We start from the raw sequence: 16,785 nt of genomic DNA, 5'->3' as shown, positions 1-16,785 counted from the left end.
TCTCTCTCTCTCTCTCTCTCTGCATCTCTGTGTCTTTGTCTCTTGTTGAACAAGTCAGCCACAGAGATGAAGCCCTGGAGATGACCCCTTTCCCCTCTAAAAAATAATACAAAAAAAAGCATGGGATTAGCTAAAATAGTTCAGGCAGAATTTTATTTATAGAGAAAAATGATTGAGGAAAAATTCTAAACCAGTGTTGTTCTATTTTCCATACATAATCTGCTGCTTCTTTTTGGTTTTTTTTAAATCATTTTATATCTATGTATTTACTATTTATTTATTATTTGTTTTTGACATGGTGAGCATGAATGATCAAAAAGTAAGGGTACTGAGAAAGATAAGTTGATAGCAAAGGAAGGGAGTTCATGCTTATTGAATACTTAACCACTAAATCATATTGGAAGTACTATAGTACTGTTTAAGCTGTCTCATCTAACCTCACAAGGACACTTGGAGGTAATAACCTTATCCTGGTTTATAGAGGAAGAAACAAAGATCTCTAAAGGTCTAATAATGGTATCACTGGATGTCTGACTGATCCCAAAGCTTCGTCCCTGTTTTCTAAAAGCACACAGTAAAGTGTTTGCTCACTCCTGACTATCCTAAGATAGCAAAGCGGATTATGTGCTTGTATACTCAGTCCCCTGGAAGTCTGTCCTGCTTTTGATCTGACCCTGTAAGCAAATTCATCCCAGAGAAAAAGTTCCAAACCAGTATGACATTAGCAAATATAATCTGGGGGCTCATTTGTTGTGAAAGACACTGAAAACCATGCTCTTTTTGTGGAAACCATATCATCAACAAGTTTACACATTCTCTGCTCAATTGCAACTTTTAGTTAAGAAACAAAGGAACCAAATTTGTAGCAAGTGTTCTACCAGAGCATTTTATGCTGAGCCTATAAGGGGAAAGAAAAATAGGAGCTTTGTGACCTACCCCCCTCCCCTCTCAATTTTCCTCTGTCTCTATAAAACCTAATAAAATATTGTTTAAAAAGGAAAAGATTGCCATCAGGAGCAGTTAATTCATCATGTAGGCACCAAGACACCACAATAACCCTGGTGGCAATGAAGAAGAAGAGGAAGGAGGGGGAGAAGAGAAAGGAACTTTTTCACCTGAACTTGCAAACATATGAACCTAAAGAAGGAGGAGGAAGAGGAAAAGGACCACCACTAAACTGTCTCTAAAACCTTATGAGAACTAATGGTGGTGGGTACAGAATGGAATTATTCTCCTATAATCTTATAATCTTATAAACCATTAATGTCACTAATAAAAAAATAATTTTTAAAATTAAAGCAATAAAATTAAATAAAGAAACAAAATGACCAGCTCTGTTATGGGTCACTGACTTTTTCAGGGCTTTTATTCTCTCAGCTGTAAGTAGGATTCTAGTTCATGCCTGTATGCCCAAAGGCTGCTGTGGGGAATCAGCTAAACTCTTAATGGGATACCAGAGCTCTCCTAAGAATACCATAGACACAAAGAGCTTTTAACCTCATCTGTCCACTAGAGGATGGATATCAGCCCAGCCCAGCCCATACTCCCTCCAGGGCAGATGTGGGGGGGGGGTGTGTGTGTGAGAAGAGGAACCCTTGATGATTTAAAAAAACTGTGTGTGGTTCAGAATCCATAGATTCAGAAACAGAGAAGCAGCTTTCTAACAATAAGAAGACCAGATTATAGGACTAACAAAACGGAATTTCCTTCCATTGAATTCTATTCCCATGAGTGCCAGGTTTAAGAGCACTTTACTCAGAGCAGAGAAGATCTTGTTATACTTTAATCTAATTCAGGGCCTAATCACAGGATATGTCTAATGTTGTTTGTCTCTTGCAGTCCATCTGGACTGATGCCATCCTGGTACCATGCGTAGTTACTCAAAGATCACTAACCAGACACAGACCTCCTAACTTTATAGGGAGGTTATCCCACAACCTCCTCCTCTAAGAGTCTGTCAGTGTCAAGTCTCTGCTCTTGACATATTAGCATACCCCAGGAGGTCTGTATTTGAAGTTCTTAGAGAAATCTCCAACTTGAGCTGCTGTTTTTCTGTCAAAACACAGATCTTTCTACATAAAGCATTTCCTTATACTCTGAAGTAGCAAAATTGATGCTATATACAGGTCCAGCTATGAAAGCAAGAAGTTAAAATCTTCCCTCCTCCATTGATTCCTATAACTAAAAATCAAAACTACTCCAGAGCTTTGTAAGGTAAGTGACAGAAAAGGAGAATAGCTTCTGGAAGAGTTGGAAGGGAGGGAGATTTGCTCATTTAGGTCAAGAATCAAGAACACAATACAGAAAGAAAGGAAGGAAGAGAGTGACTTTTAACTTTTTTTTTTAACATCACTGCAAGTCCAAAATAAGACAAATGAAAGTAAAGGTAACTTTAATAATAAGCTTACTAGCCACTTACTAGCCCAGATATGGAGAAAAAGGAACACCTCTCTCGATTTCTCTCTGTCCTATCCAACAACAATGACAGCAATAACAACAATGATAAACAAAGGCAACAAGAGGGAAAAAACAGCCTCCAGGAACAGTGGATTCGTAGTGCAGGCACTGAGCCCTGGCAATAACCCTGGAGACAAAAAAGAAAAAAAAAAAAATAATAACAACAAGGGCAACAAAATGGGGAAAATGACCTCCAGAAATAGTAGTGGATTTGGAGTGCAGGCACTAAGCCCCAGCAGTAACCCAGGAGGCAAAAAAATAATAAAATAAAATAAATGAAAGAGAGTGCTTCTAACAGATGAGTGGCTGAGCAAGTTGTGGTATATATACAATGGAATACTACTCAGCTGTAAAAAATGGTGACTTCACCGTTTTCAGCCGATCTTGGATGGACCTTGAAAAAATCATGTTGAGTGAAATAAGTCAGAAACAGAAGGATGAATACGGGATGATCTCACTCTCAGGCCGAAGTTGAAAAACAAGATTAGAAAAGAAAACACAAGTCGAACCTGAAATGGAATTGGAGTATTACACCAAAGTAAAAGACTCTGGGGTGGGTGGGTGGGTGGGGAGAATACAGGTCCATGAAAAATGATGAATGAAATAGTGGGTGTTGTATTGTTAAATGGGAATCTGGGGAATGTTATGCATGTAAAAAAAAAAAAAAGAAGTAGAAACGCAAAGCAGAAATTGACTTGAGTTTGGAGTATGGCACCAAAGTAAGAAAGCAGAAGTACACTAGAGTTTGCAGTGAGTACCTCCCTAATACTTCCTCTCCACTTTTCCAAGCTTTGGGTCCATGATTGCTCAACAATTTGTTTGGCTTTGTATGTTAACTCTCTTTTCAGTCACCAGGTTCCAGGTGTCATCAGGATGCCGGCCAGACTTCCCTGGATTGAAGACCCCACCAATATGTCCTGGAGCTCTGCTTCCCCAGAGACCCACCCTACTAGGGAAAGAGAGAGGCAGACTGGGAGTATGGACCGACCAGTCAACGCCCATGTTCAGCGGGGAAGCAATTACAGAAGCCAGACCTTCTACCTTCTGCAACCCACAATGACCCTGGGTCCATGCTCCCAGATGGATAGATAATGGGAAAGCTATCGGGGGAGGAGGTGGGATATGGAGATTGGGCGGTGGGAATTGTGTGGAGTTATACCCCTCCTACCCTATGGTTTTGTTAATTAATCCTTTCTTAAATAAATAAATAAATAAATATAAAAACAAAAAAAGAGAGTGCTTCTGAGAACTATTGCATATATTCAGGATTCAGTTTCAACAGAAAATACTAATTACCAAAAAAGTAGACTCTTTAATAGCTAAGATATATATATACATACATATATATATACATATATATGTATATATACATGTTTATATATGTTATATATACATATATACATATGTATATATATGTTTCCTTGATTTAAATCTCTAGCAACCTACCAAAAATCTGCTTAACTGTACTTTGCATATTATGCTAATAAGTTAAATTGAATGATTTCCTAGCCAACTGCAGATTAGGAAGCAGTAAAATAGTAGGAGGAGAAAAAAAATCAGTCAGAGGCAAATAGCCTGAAAACTATAAGAAGTAGTAGCTAACTGCCTAACAGAAAAAGGAAGAAAAACTGCTCAGAAGCAGATTTGTGTGGTCTGGGGAATGGCACAGTGAGTAAAGCTTTAACTCGCAAGCATGAGATCTTTAGTCCAGTCCCCACTATCATATGTGCCAGAGTAGTGCTCTAATTCTCTCTCACTCTTTCTCATTAATAACATGTAAGCAAATATTGTTTTTAAAAGCAGATTCATCTAGAGACTCAAGGAAAAGTAACATTGAAAACATTTGATACAGAATCCTAAAAGTGGGTAGACGCATGAAAATGTGGCCCATAACCAGTAGATAAAACATCAGGGAAGGACCCAGCAATGACAAAGATCTTAAAAATAGCGAAGCCTTTTAAAAAACCTATTATAAAAATAGTTTGGGACTGAAGGAAACTATGGAAATAGTAAGTGATCAGGTGTGAAATGTTAAAGAAACAAAAACAAAGAAGACCTAATGTAAATTCTAAATGTAAGTAAATAAAACACCTGAAACAAAGAATTCACTGGTTGGGCTTAATGACAGATTTTTCCCTAAACTATAAAGAAAACATATTCATGAACTATAGATAGGTTAATATAAATGAGCTATAGCAAAGCCTATGGAGAAAGATTGAAAATAAAACAAGCAGAGGTTAAATATCCTCTAGGAAAATGTCAGATTAACTCAGATGTAACTGATGTTTTAAAAGAAAAAAGAGCTAGAGTGGGGCAGAAAAATATTGAAGAAATATAGAGGAAGCTGAAGAGAGCTCACATTTTACCAAATGCAAAACCCAGATTCAAGTTCTCAGCAACACATGGAAGCAGTGTGCACAGCACTAATGGGAAGTTCCATCCACAGTGGAGCCGCGCTGTGGTGGCTCTTCTCTTTCCTCCTCTTTTTCTCCTTGTCTTTATCTACAATTGAAAAGCAAAAGGATAAGGAAGAGAAGAAGGAGGAGAAGAAAAGAAAGTCAGCAACACCATGGAATCATGCAGACTCAAGACTTGAGGCCCCTGTGGCAATACATTAAGATAAAATAAAATAAAGCAGGCCTGGAGAAAAAGCATATGGTTATGGAAAAGGTTATCATGTCTGAGGCTCTGAGATCCCAGGTTCAACTGAACCAAGCACTACCATAAGCCAGAGCTGAGCAGTACTCTGCTCTGTCTGTCTGTATCTCTCATTCATTAAAATTCATTAACTAATAAAATAAAAATTGGACCAAAAAGCTTCCAAATTTAATTAAAAATAATAATCCACAGATGCAAGAAACTCATGCAGAGTAAAGAATGACATCCACACCTAAAGAAACATAGGCAAAATGTTGAGAAAAATCTTAATAGTATCTGGACGAAAGGGAAAGATTTGACATGCTGGAAGACATAGTGAACCCTCTTATCAGAAATAATGCAATCTACATGAGACAAAGGGTTTTTATATAAAGAAAGAAAAATAAATAAACTTGAGATTCCCTTTTTGGGGGAGAAGTTGAGAAGGAAGAGGAAAAGAGAAAGGGAGAGAAAGTGATGCCTGCAGCACTGCTTTAGTACTTGTAAAGCTTCCCCCTGCAGGTGGGAAGTGGGGGTTCAAACCTGGGTCCCTGTACATTGTAATATGTGCACTCACCCAGCCCCTTCATTGAGATTCTATATCAAAGTGCCAAGGAGATAGCTCAGCCTGTTAGAGCAGCAATTTGCATTCCTAAGGTCTCAGAGGTCACAGGTTTAATCCCAGGCACTACCTTATTTCAGAACTCAGCAGTGTTCCAGTGTCTTCCTCCTTTCTCGTTCTCTCTACCTTACATTAAATAAGTTTTTTAAAATTCTTTATCATGCAACAATAGCCTTTTAAAATAAAGGTAAAAACAGAGACAGCTTCAGATAAACAAAAACATCAGAATTATCCACTAGCAAACCTACATTACAAAATATGTTAAGAGGAATTTGTTTTCATACTGAAAGAAAATGATAACAGACTGAAACTGAGGCACACAAGAAAGAATAAAGAACTGTATAAATGGCAAGTGTGTGGGTGAATAAAGCCTCTGGTTTATTAATTTCTTTAAGAAAACTTGACAACTTAAAGTAAAAAAATACAAATTCTTTGGCACTATAAGGCTCATAACATGTAGAAGCAAAATATATGACAATAGAAAGACAATTAATTGGAAGAGGGTAAATGGGTGTCGGCAGACTGTCAAACAAGATAAGTCAAAGAAAGAGTGAAATAAGCCAAAAAAAAAAAAAAAAAAAAAAAAAAAAAAAAACAAGCCAAAGAAAGGCAGTAAGTACAAGAGTGAAAAATCAATAGCATTTTAAATGGATGTAAAAAAGATCAAAAATTGTCTCTTAGAAATGATAAGTAAGGTTGATAAATTGCTAGCTAAACAATGTTTAAGAATTAAACAGAAAGCAATTACCAATAGCAGAAATGAAAGATGGAATATCACTACAGACTACATGAGCATTGAAAGAAAACTAAGAGTTTTAGGAATACTTTATCCAATAAATTCCACAACTTGGATGAAATAAATTCCTTGAAGGCAAAACTGATAAAACTTACATAAAATAGAAAATCTGGATAGTTCTATGGCTGTTCAAGAAATTTAATTAATAATTAAAAACTTGACACATGGGGCCCAGAGGTGGTGCAACCAATATAGTATACACATTACTATGCCCAAGTATCTAGGTTCAATCCCCTGTCCCCACCTGCAGGGGGAGAATCATCATGAGTGGTGGAACAGAGCTGTAGGTGTTTTCTCTCCCTCCCCTCCTCCCTCCCTCCCTCTCCTCCCAATCTCTCACTCTGTCAAAAGGAGGGAAGAGAAATGGCTGCAAGAAGCAGTAGAGTCATACAAGCACTGTGCCCCAGTGATAACCCTGTTAAAAAATACTTCACATACATACACCCATAAAATCCTCTAGGTCTAGATGACACTAACAGTGAATTCTGTCCTGAGTTTAAGATAAAGACAACACTAATGTCCCACAAGATTTTTGCAAAGAATATAATTTTAGGTCATTTAACAAGACCAATATAGTCTGTACCACGGGGGGGAGGGGAACAAAGGTTTTACAAGAAAATTATAGACCAATATTCCTCAAAACACATACGCAGAATTCTTAACAAAATACTAGAAAAGCAAATGCAAGTTCACTCGGCATTTAAGAAGACCAAAACTATCCTGCCTCAGCCCAAAACTAACCAGCCTCCAGAACAGAATGGAATAGGGAGTTAATAAAAAGAGAAGAGGGTTTTGAGACATCAGAATTCTTTGAAGAGTCTCCAATTTGGTGTCTTCCCACTATCTATCAGGAAACTACAGAGCTAAGAATATCTTGTCTCATCTCCCAAAATTATGCAAAAACACTTGGGTATAAGACCTTAGCCCCAGGAAAGTAGAATATTAAGAACCAGACTTATGACTTGGATGAAACTAGTCTTTTTGGAGTGCAGGTACACAGAACTAGAATAACAATAATCCTTGATTCATGAAACTCGTTCCATGCATTGCGACCCCTCTTTTAGAGTCATGTAAAAGAGACCTACAAACTAACCCCAGACTGTTACTTTGCTGAACCTTGTTCATTATCCCATTGTTAAGGTTTCCCTGTCCTTGTCAATTAAAAAGGGGGGAGGGGGGGACAGAGCTAAGATGGCAGCATGACTACAGCTCCCGACTTTGTCTCTGCAAAGCAGTGGCTTAAACGCTGGGAATATAGAGTAAGGACAGGACTTACAGGCCAGTGATTGGGAGAGCACACAGCAGGCTCAGGGCGAGGCCAAGGAAGAGAGTAGTAGATTGCATATGGGCTGGAGCAGGCTACAGAGAGGACACGGACATCCTGGGCAGTGGAGCCATCCACCAGGTTGCAGATGCTATCTTGACGCCAACCTGACTTTCCTGGGCAGACAACCTCACCGTGTGCCCTGGAACCCCACCTCCGCAGATCCCTACCTCACTAGGGAAAGAGAAACAGGCTGGGTGTATGGATCGACCCGTCAACGCACATGTTCAGTGGGGAAGCAATTGCAGAAGCCAGACTTTCCACCTTCTGCACCCCATAACAATCCTAGGTCCATATTCCTAGAGGGATAAAGAATAGGAAAGTTATCAAGGAAGGGGGTGGGATATGGAGTTCTGGTGGTGGGAATTGTGTGGAATTGTACCACTCTTACCTTATGGTCTTGTCAATACTTCCATTTTATATATATTAAAAAGGGGGGGGGGGACAGCAAGAAAACTTCCACTGCCTTCCCATTATGGACTCAACTTAGGATGCAGAGGAGATGCCTTCCCCCTGCCAGGGGTAATACCAACAGGGCAGGGTTCCTACTTACATTGCTAAACAGTCTCTCTGCACTGGGCTTTCCAATCTGCAAGCCTGATTTATTTTTTTCAATAAGAGAAAAGATGTAAGTCCCTTTGAGCAAAGTGTGCCTGACATATATCACGATATTTATTTTTGATGGAGTAATGGATCAGTCTTCGGGGAAAGCTAGAGAAAAGGCATTTCTTGAGCTTGGATGTAAATCAGTCACTCTGAAAACCACAGGGGAATCTATATTCTTGAGCACACACACCCCAACTATACTATGAAATAAAAAGCTAACTTTTAAAAGTCATTGTACTATTTGTTTCTAGACCTAACACTAATGACAGAGTTAAGGATGTGAGACTTGGAAAGCAATTGTTTCTAGTATGCCTGCATCCAATTCCCCCCAAATGATACAGCAACTCAGAATGGAAGTAGTGATCCACCAGCTGCAGAGGCTAAGCTGTATACATGGTGGGGACAGGTTCTAAGCTTTATTCTACTTGCAGTATTCAATCCAAAGGAAGAAAAATAGGTGTATAGTGAGCTTAGAGTGTGGGAATTGTGTGGAGTTGTACCCCTCTTATCCTATGGTTTTGATAGTGTTTCCTTTTTATAAATAAAATTTTAAAAATAAAAACAAAGAATGTAAGAGTCTCCCAGGGGACCTGTCCAGGTATTATAGATCAGTCTTCCTATTTATATTAAATGCATCACACTGCAGTATAAGAGTGAAACTGGGATGACAGAGGACTTAGCGGGGGTTGTATTGTTAAATGGAAAACTGGGAAATGTTATGCATGTACAAACTATTGCACTTACCGTTGAATGTAAATGAATGTAAAACATTAATTCCCCAATAAAGAAATGTTTAAAAAAGAGTGAAACTGAAGGGCAGGATTAAAAAAAAAATCTCTGGTGGAACTGCAACATGAACAGAGCTCCTACAAGGAAAGCTATTTAAATCTAAGGTGTTCCTAATATTAATTATCCTGAGCATTTCACCAACTCATATTCACATGCTACAAAGAACACAATGCCTTTTAATTTCCATACTTGTCCCTGACACTAGTGACAATAAATCAGATATGCAGAGGAACCACACATGACTAAAGAACCAGCCCATTCGTGAAGAGCAAAGATCATTTGCCAAGATGACTTATTCAGACATAGTTACATATCATAACCAGCAATGTCTTAACACAGTAGGCATAGAGAATAAGAGCTGGAGCATGCCCTCCCAAGGCTGGGGACCCTAGGGCAAATCAGGCATCTTCTAGATGCCTGAGACCTAGGCATGAAAGACTGTGCTCAAGGGTGCCACCACCCACTCCTATCAAATTAGAGTTGCACTTGGAAAACTAATACAAGTTCTAAAAGGCCTCTAGGGTTGTGTATTGTTACGCTCCCTAAACCTTGCTGTGACACCTTTACTCTAGACTCTTAGAATTCCAGGAACCCTCAGCGAGAAGACCCAGCCTCTGCCACCAGCTACCTTCAACCTTAAGTGCTGTTTTTTAGATCTTTAGTGTAGCCACTCATTTGGGTCTCTGCACTTCAGTGAGGTAGGTGTCAGACGCTTCTGGTGCTTGGACAGATCCAGGCCAAAATAGTAAACAGGTGGTAGTGAGAGAAAAAAGAAGAGTCCCCAAATGCTAGTTTCTTTACTTTACCATGAAAACTGAAGCCCAGTGATAAAAAGGAACTTTCCCTGAGTCCATGGTGTGACTAGGAATTTAACTAGACTTGAACTCTCATTGGGACTGCTATATACAGTGGTCCATCAGGTACTGGGATGAGGGGATGGGGACAGGGTAAAATTCAACCCAGGCTCTTCATATGCACTAGAACTGGCCCCACTCTAGCAGTGTGTTCTCACTTCTCCATCCAGAACAATTTCCTCTAGCAAAAGCCCCTTTCACTGAAAGGGGTGACTGAGTACCCCCAAGACCACCAACCAACCATCATTAGTAAGACCTAGGAGAATATGAATTCTTTCATCAGGATGAAAGCCTGACAGACTCAACTCCTGTCATGTCATGAGTGAGCAAAGTCTATTGTATTTAAGTCCATCAGATGGTCATGGTTCCCTACCAAAATTATAACATTTTTCCTATATTATCATCAGATATGAAAGTAAAGGCTGTTAACATGCCATTTTCCAGTCATGCAAACTTTTTTCTCAGGTAACAGGTGCTTTATGAGCCCAAACTGGGGCTCTGTGTCTTTTCAGTCTCATCTCTAAAGTTCAATATGGGTAACAGGAATGACTGACATAATCAATGATATGAACATCTACTCTTGGCAAAGTGTATTGGATACAACAGTGAATACCACCACCACTACTGATACAACATTATCCATGACTTTATAGAACTGGAACCATGTTGGGGAAAAAAAAGAGCTGGGGGAACCATCTGCTAAGAACTCCTCTGTTGGTATGCTTCTAAATTCTGCTATTAAGACCCCTTCCGTTTCACTGGTTTGGTCCCCCCTGTGGCACTGTATTCTATTTACATAACTCTGTTAACTAAGCACCCCCCTGCCTCCAGGACATTGGTTTAATCCTCACTGGTTCACGCTTTTTCCTTCTCCCCGCCCCCTATCCTACCTACATCCCTTTCGGACCTGACTCTTCCGCCTCAGGGATAGAGAAGGACAAGATTGTGATTAGAGATAGTTTAGATTGTGCTGCATTCCACATGGATAAAGACTGAAACTGCATACCACTCAGCCATGAGTCCCTGGTCATCTCTGTCTCCCGCCCGTGAAGCTCAGCCTGACACTCCTCAATCAAACTGGCAGTTAGTTCAGTTAGGGTTCAGAGGTCTGGGAGCAAAAGTATACGTAAGTATCCTATTCTCCCCTGCCTCTTCTTACTTGCAGAAAGAAAAATAAGACCAGGATAGAAAGGAGGTTGTTTACCCAAAGTCAGACAGTTGACAGGTGAGCTAAGGTTCTCCAACCCATCTTCTCTGTTTCCACATCTTCTCCATGATCCAGAATTGCAAAGTAAGAATAAGTGATTCTAGTGGCAGAGTGTACCCTGATGCATGTGTACCCAAAACATGCAGATTCAACTCAGCATAGATCCCTGCTCCAATGTCTATCACTCAAACTGGAGTGTCTGTTTGTTGATCTACAGCCCTAGCATCCAGTCTTCATTCACTCTCTTGACACTTCACTTGAAAAACAGCTCATAAGTGGCCAGGCAGTGGTGTACCTGGTTAAGTGCACACAATACAGTGCAAAGGGTCCCAGGTTCAAGCCCCTTGTCCCCACCTGCAGAGGGAAACTTCACAAGTGATGAAGCACAGCTGCAGATGTCTCTGTCATATATATATATATATATCCTCCCTCTCAATTTCTCTATCTCCACCCAATAATAAATTTTTAAAGACAGCTTTTTGTGGGTGGGAGATAGTATAATGCTTATACAGACTCTGATGCCTGAGCTCCAAAGTCCCAGGTTCAATCCCTCGTACCACCATAAATAATACCTGAGCGGTGCTCTAGAAAAAGAAAAAAGAAAACAGTTTTTTTGCTTACCCAATGCCAGCACCCCTCTGCTCCTAGGGTCTAATCAATCAGTGTTTGAAAACAAGCAAGCCAAGCAAGAAAAGCAACTGTTCCTTTAAAAAAAAAGGAAAAAAAAAAAAAAAACCTTCCTAAAATGACCTACCCCCAGGCACTGGTGCAGATAGAAATTTAAATGGTGTTCCAGGAGGTGGCACAGTGAATAGGGCTTCAGACTCTCAAGCATGAGGTCCCAAGTTTGATCCCCAGCAGCACATGTACCAGAGTGATGTCTGGTTCTTTCTCTCCTATCATTTCTCATGAATAAATAATAAAATATTTTTTAAAATAAAGAAATATTTAAATGAGAAGGAAATAAAAACAATCCTCCAGCAATAATCATATGCATTCCTCCTGGGGGGGGAGATACTGGGGAAGATAACTAAAGATTAACAGTTAAGCCAAAAAGTCTAGCCCATGGCTTTTCAAGTTGTTAGGGGGCAAAGAGTAAATAGGGCTCAAACTGAAGAAGCCTAAAGAAACAATAAATTTCAAAATATAATAACACTTATAGCCCAGTCCTCTCCATTCTGAGTAGTTTAAGGTCTCTAAAATAATTAAGGGAGAACATGTTCGATGCCAACTGCAGGTATATGTAAACAGGCCTCCAGCCACTGCCAGGGCACACGGAAATGCCAGAGTGATCCACATATCTGGCTACCATCAATGTACCTTCCATCCATTGTGTTATTTCACACCACCTGCAAAGTAAAGTCTCCACACCTCCCGCCACTCACCAGTAACTGCAGAAAATCACTGCCAGCAGCTTTTGCTAGCCAAGGAGGAGTGTCTTTGTACAGAGGGGTAGAACCAAGTTCCCCATTACCCTGCCAGGACCCCCTTCCTATCATGACTTCCAAACCTGAGCTTCTGGAAATGGGCTACCTACCAGTGCTGAATACCCCTTTTCTTAAGAGGTCTTACTTCATTCTTGATCCTATGGGAGGGAGGATTCTTTTGAGAATCTGATGATAGCACTAGACAGCCCATGAATAACTCTACTGCATAGTTGATATGTAATTTCACTGGGGTGGGGGGTGTTAACTGCCCTCCAAAGAGGGTTGGAAGGGTAGGAAGGTCTAATGTGCTCAAAGGCAGCTTTAAGGAAGGAAGCCACAGAGGGTCCAGCTTAGTTTTCAACAGCATAGTTCCTGACCTAAAAGAGGAGGAATAATGCTCCCTTTCAACTATTACAGGCTCCAATTAACCTTTTGGATTTCAAGAATTTGGAAACTGAGAGCATGTGTACATACACACAGGGAATCATCTTTGTGGTTTCTTATCTTGATATCACAAAATGTTCTGTGGTTGCTTGTTAAGACACTGGGCTTAGTGTCAAAGGGTTGAGAGATAGGGAGGGGGAAGAAGTGGGCACTGGGAAGGAGAGTCTGTGGAAAAGGAAAGGAAAACTGCCAACTGCTGACACCAGCTCTGAGTAGGACACAGCATAACAGGACCTGACCCTACCCTTGAGATTGTTCCCTATGGAAAACAAGGCAGACCTGCCAATCTCTTTGCAGCAACCCAAAGGATACAGTCCTAAGCAGCACTTTCCTTCTAGGATAACTACGAAGGGAGAGCATCCTATCCATTTTAGGGAGGAGACCCCGACCCACTGCTTGTCCAAAGCCCCCTTGTGGTCCGGTGGTGTCACTGCAGGTCCCTCTGCATTACTGGACAGAGCTCAAGACAAGCAGCTAGAGTCTAGGCAGTGGTCTAGCATAAAATTTGGTGGTGGCTTGGTCCCAGTCTTCAAGTCATGGAGAAGCTGTGTTTGCTTTGGTTTCTTAAATGAATATTCAAACTCAAAGTGATCCTTCTAAACCCTCTCTGTACAATTCCTCCAGGGAACAAGGGGTCCTGCTTCATCAAGTCAATAACCTCAGAGCAGCTTCTGTAACATTTTTTTTTCTTTATGGGGGGGTAGCTTCTGTAACATTGTCACTGCCTTATTGATCATTCTTTCCTGTATCACATAGTCATATACAATTGTTCCAAGACTCAGTAGAAACATTTAACAAGAAAGCACACCTACTAACAAGCATGTAATTTGCTGACTAGCAAAACACTTCCAAGACACCAATTACACAAAATCCTGAACCCTGGATTTCCAGCTAGCAGATTCTACATGGGTTTGGAGGGAGCATGGACTTGAGGACACACAATGTGAAAGACCATGACCCTTGAAAATGAAATAAAAAATAATAAAGAGTGTGGCCTTTGGCTCCCAGGTTGTCTATTAATGAACCAGAACTACCCTTTTACCAGCAATCCCACAAAGAAATGTAGTGGAGGCTACCTGGGCTAAGGCCAAGACTGGAAAAAAAAAAAAAAAAAAAAAAGAGTCTGCGGGCAGGGAGAAGTTGGGCCAGCTAGCACCTATCAGGGCTGCAGACAATAAATTGAGCCCAATTCAGGGAAAGTGCACGGGGAGGAGGGACGGTGGGAAGCCTTGAAACAGAAGAGGTAGAGGTGTGTGCTTGGAAGATCTAAGGGAGCGGGGGCGGAGGGCAGAAGGCACTGACTGGCCCCAGGGGAAAGGTTCAAGCACCCATAGCCTTCCTTCCTTGTTTTTATTTTTAGAGGGCGGGGGCGGGGGGGGCGGTTTGTGTTGTGGGGGAGGGGGTGCGCTTACCTCCTTGACTTTCTCTCGCTGGGTCCGAACTAGGCTCTGCGGCTCTTGACTCTCGTCCACCCTAGTCCCCAGGACCGGGTGGTGAAGGCGGCTCCGGAACGCGCTGAAATCAAAGCTGAACCGGCCGCTGCCCTCCCGGGGCCCGGGGTCGGCGATGCCTCCGCTGCGGGCGGCCGTGGCCTCCTCGCGCGGCCGCGTGGGGTGCGTGCGGCGCGGCCACCCCTTCGCCTTCGCTTTCGCCTTCCTGCGCCGGGCGCCCGTCTGGCCGCCGGGGTCATCCTCGCCCCGGGCCGGGGCGGCGGGGGCCGGGTTGCGGGGTGACTCCTGCTCGCGGCCCTGGGCACGACCGGCGACTTCGGCCACTAACTCCACGCCGGGCTGCTGGGTCCGGGGAGCCAGGAAGAGGCGCTTGAGGCGAGAGGAGTTGGGCAGCAGGAAGAGGGCCCCGAAGCACAGGGTGACGAGGCCCGAGAGGAAGAGGAGGAAGAGGAACTTCTGCGGCAGCCGCAGCCCCCACGGCGAGGCCGGCACGAAGCCCGGCACCTTCCTCATGAGCATGGTGACCCGGGCCGCGGCTGCGGACCGTGCGCTCCGGCCGGGCTCCGAGGGGCGCTGAGCGAGTCCCCGCACTTGTCAGAGGACTCGGCGGGGGAGCGTAGAACGGCGCTCGGGCCGGGAGTCCCCGCGAGCCCCGCCGCCCCGGGGCTGCGCCTCGAGTTGTGGAGTTTGCAGCGGGGGTGCGGCGGCCTCGGCGGGGCCCGGGCGAGCCGGGCGGCACCGCTCGGGGCCCGGGCCCGCAAGAATCGGCCCGCGCCGCAGCCTCCCCTCCGGCCGCCGGGCAGCTCCACCCCGCAATGTCCCGCGCTGCGGGACCCGCGTCTTCCCGCGCTGCGGCCGCCGCCGGAGCCGTCACATGCCGTCCAAGCGGCCTGGCACCCGCGGGCCTGCTGGTGACCCGCGCACAGCCGCCCTCGGCCGCTTCTTTCAAAGTTCAGCCTGGGAAGCAGTTGCTGCAGGGGGCGGCTGCGGGGCGAGGTGCCGGCGGGAAGGCGTGTATGCACCGACCCCGCCGGGTCAAGCAGCGCGGGGCGCGGCTGTCGGGACACGTCCACAACTTTGCTCCGCGACGGACCGGGCAGCCCGCGGGCGGCGGCAGGCACTTGAGGCTGCGGGGACCGAGGGATGCCCGAGCCCGCGTCTGGAGTCCCGCTCCGTCCGCCTCGAGCCGCCGCGGGGCGGCCGCAGCTGCGCCCGGGAGTGCGGGCTCCCGCCCAGCCAACTCGGCGGGGCTCTGGGCTCCCGCCGGGATCACCTGTTCCCGTCCCCGCCGGCGCGGCGGAGCGTGCAGCCCGGGCTGCGCCTCCCCCGCTGCAGCTGGCGTCCGCGCAGCGGCTGCTCCAGACCGGCTGCCGCGCCGCAGGCTAAGCCGCCGCCGCTGAACCTGCGCCCCGCACGCGCGCACAGCCGCCCGGACGCCTCCGCCACCGCCGCCGCAGCTCGGGCAGGACGGAGACAGCGCCCGCGCCCCGCCCCCCGCCGGGCCACGCCCTCAGGCCACGCCCACCTGCGCGCGCCCCGCGGTCCCCTCGCGCGGCGCCGCCGCCCGGCCAATGGCCTCGGCCCGCGGGGAGCGAGTGCGGGGCGGGATTGCGGGTGGGGAGACAAGTCGGGACTCCAGGCCACGCCCCCTCCTCCAGAGGCCGGCGCCGCGCACATTCCCCCTTCCCACCCGCTCCAATGGTCCAGCTGCGCGGGGTTGACATGGGCGGGGTGGAGAGCGAAGCGAGGTCATTGGTTGCCTCCGAGGGATCCCCGCCGGGCCGCAGTCGCCCATTGGTTACTGCCCAATGTTAGCAGGACTAGGCGCGACCCAGGCCACCGCCACCCCCAACCACGCGGCTAGTGGGGCTGATAACCCGGAGGGGGCGGGTGACCCTGCCTGTATGGAGGGCTCTGGGGTCGCACGGTGACCTCTTTCACCCCTTGGTGCCAGACCAGAACTGGCACCTGCTGGGGGTTGCTCAAGGGTCACCAGAGCATCCCTGACAGCCATGCTGCTGCTGCTGCTGCTGCTGCTGCTGCTGCTGCTGCTGCTGCTGCTGCTGCTGCTGCTGCTGTGCTGCTGCTGCTGCTGTGCTGCTGCTGCTGCTGCTGCTGCTGCTGTGCTGCTGCTGCTGCTGTGCTGCTGCTGCTGCTGCTGCTGCTGCTGT

At 45.0% G+C, this 16,785-nt stretch overlaps 1 protein-coding gene across 2 annotated transcripts in view; it reads right to left on the bottom strand.

Moving 5' to 3' along the window:
- Positions 1–16,125, bottom strand: part of MAN1C1 (mannosidase alpha class 1C member 1) — a 190,513-nt gene extending 174,388 nt beyond the window's left edge. The window contains exon 1 of one of the 2 annotated variants that reach the window (XM_060205570.1): positions 14,576–16,125. In XM_060205570.1, coding sequence (XP_060061553.1) covers positions 14,576–15,133 — 558 coding nt within the window. In that variant the 5' untranslated portion in view covers positions 15,134–16,125. The remainder of the gene's footprint in view (positions 1–14,575) is intronic. The other variant, XM_016187928.2, reaches the window with a different exon arrangement.
- Between the last annotated feature and the right edge of the window lie 660 nt (positions 16,126–16,785).

The sequence above is a fragment of the Erinaceus europaeus genome, chromosome 13 (genome assembly GCF_950295315.1).
Source record: "Erinaceus europaeus chromosome 13, mEriEur2.1, whole genome shotgun sequence".
Taxonomy (NCBI): Eukaryota; Metazoa; Chordata; class Mammalia; order Eulipotyphla; family Erinaceidae; genus Erinaceus; species Erinaceus europaeus.
Note: the sequence above shows the minus strand (reverse complement) of the source record. Positions and strands in the feature narration are given on the sequence as shown.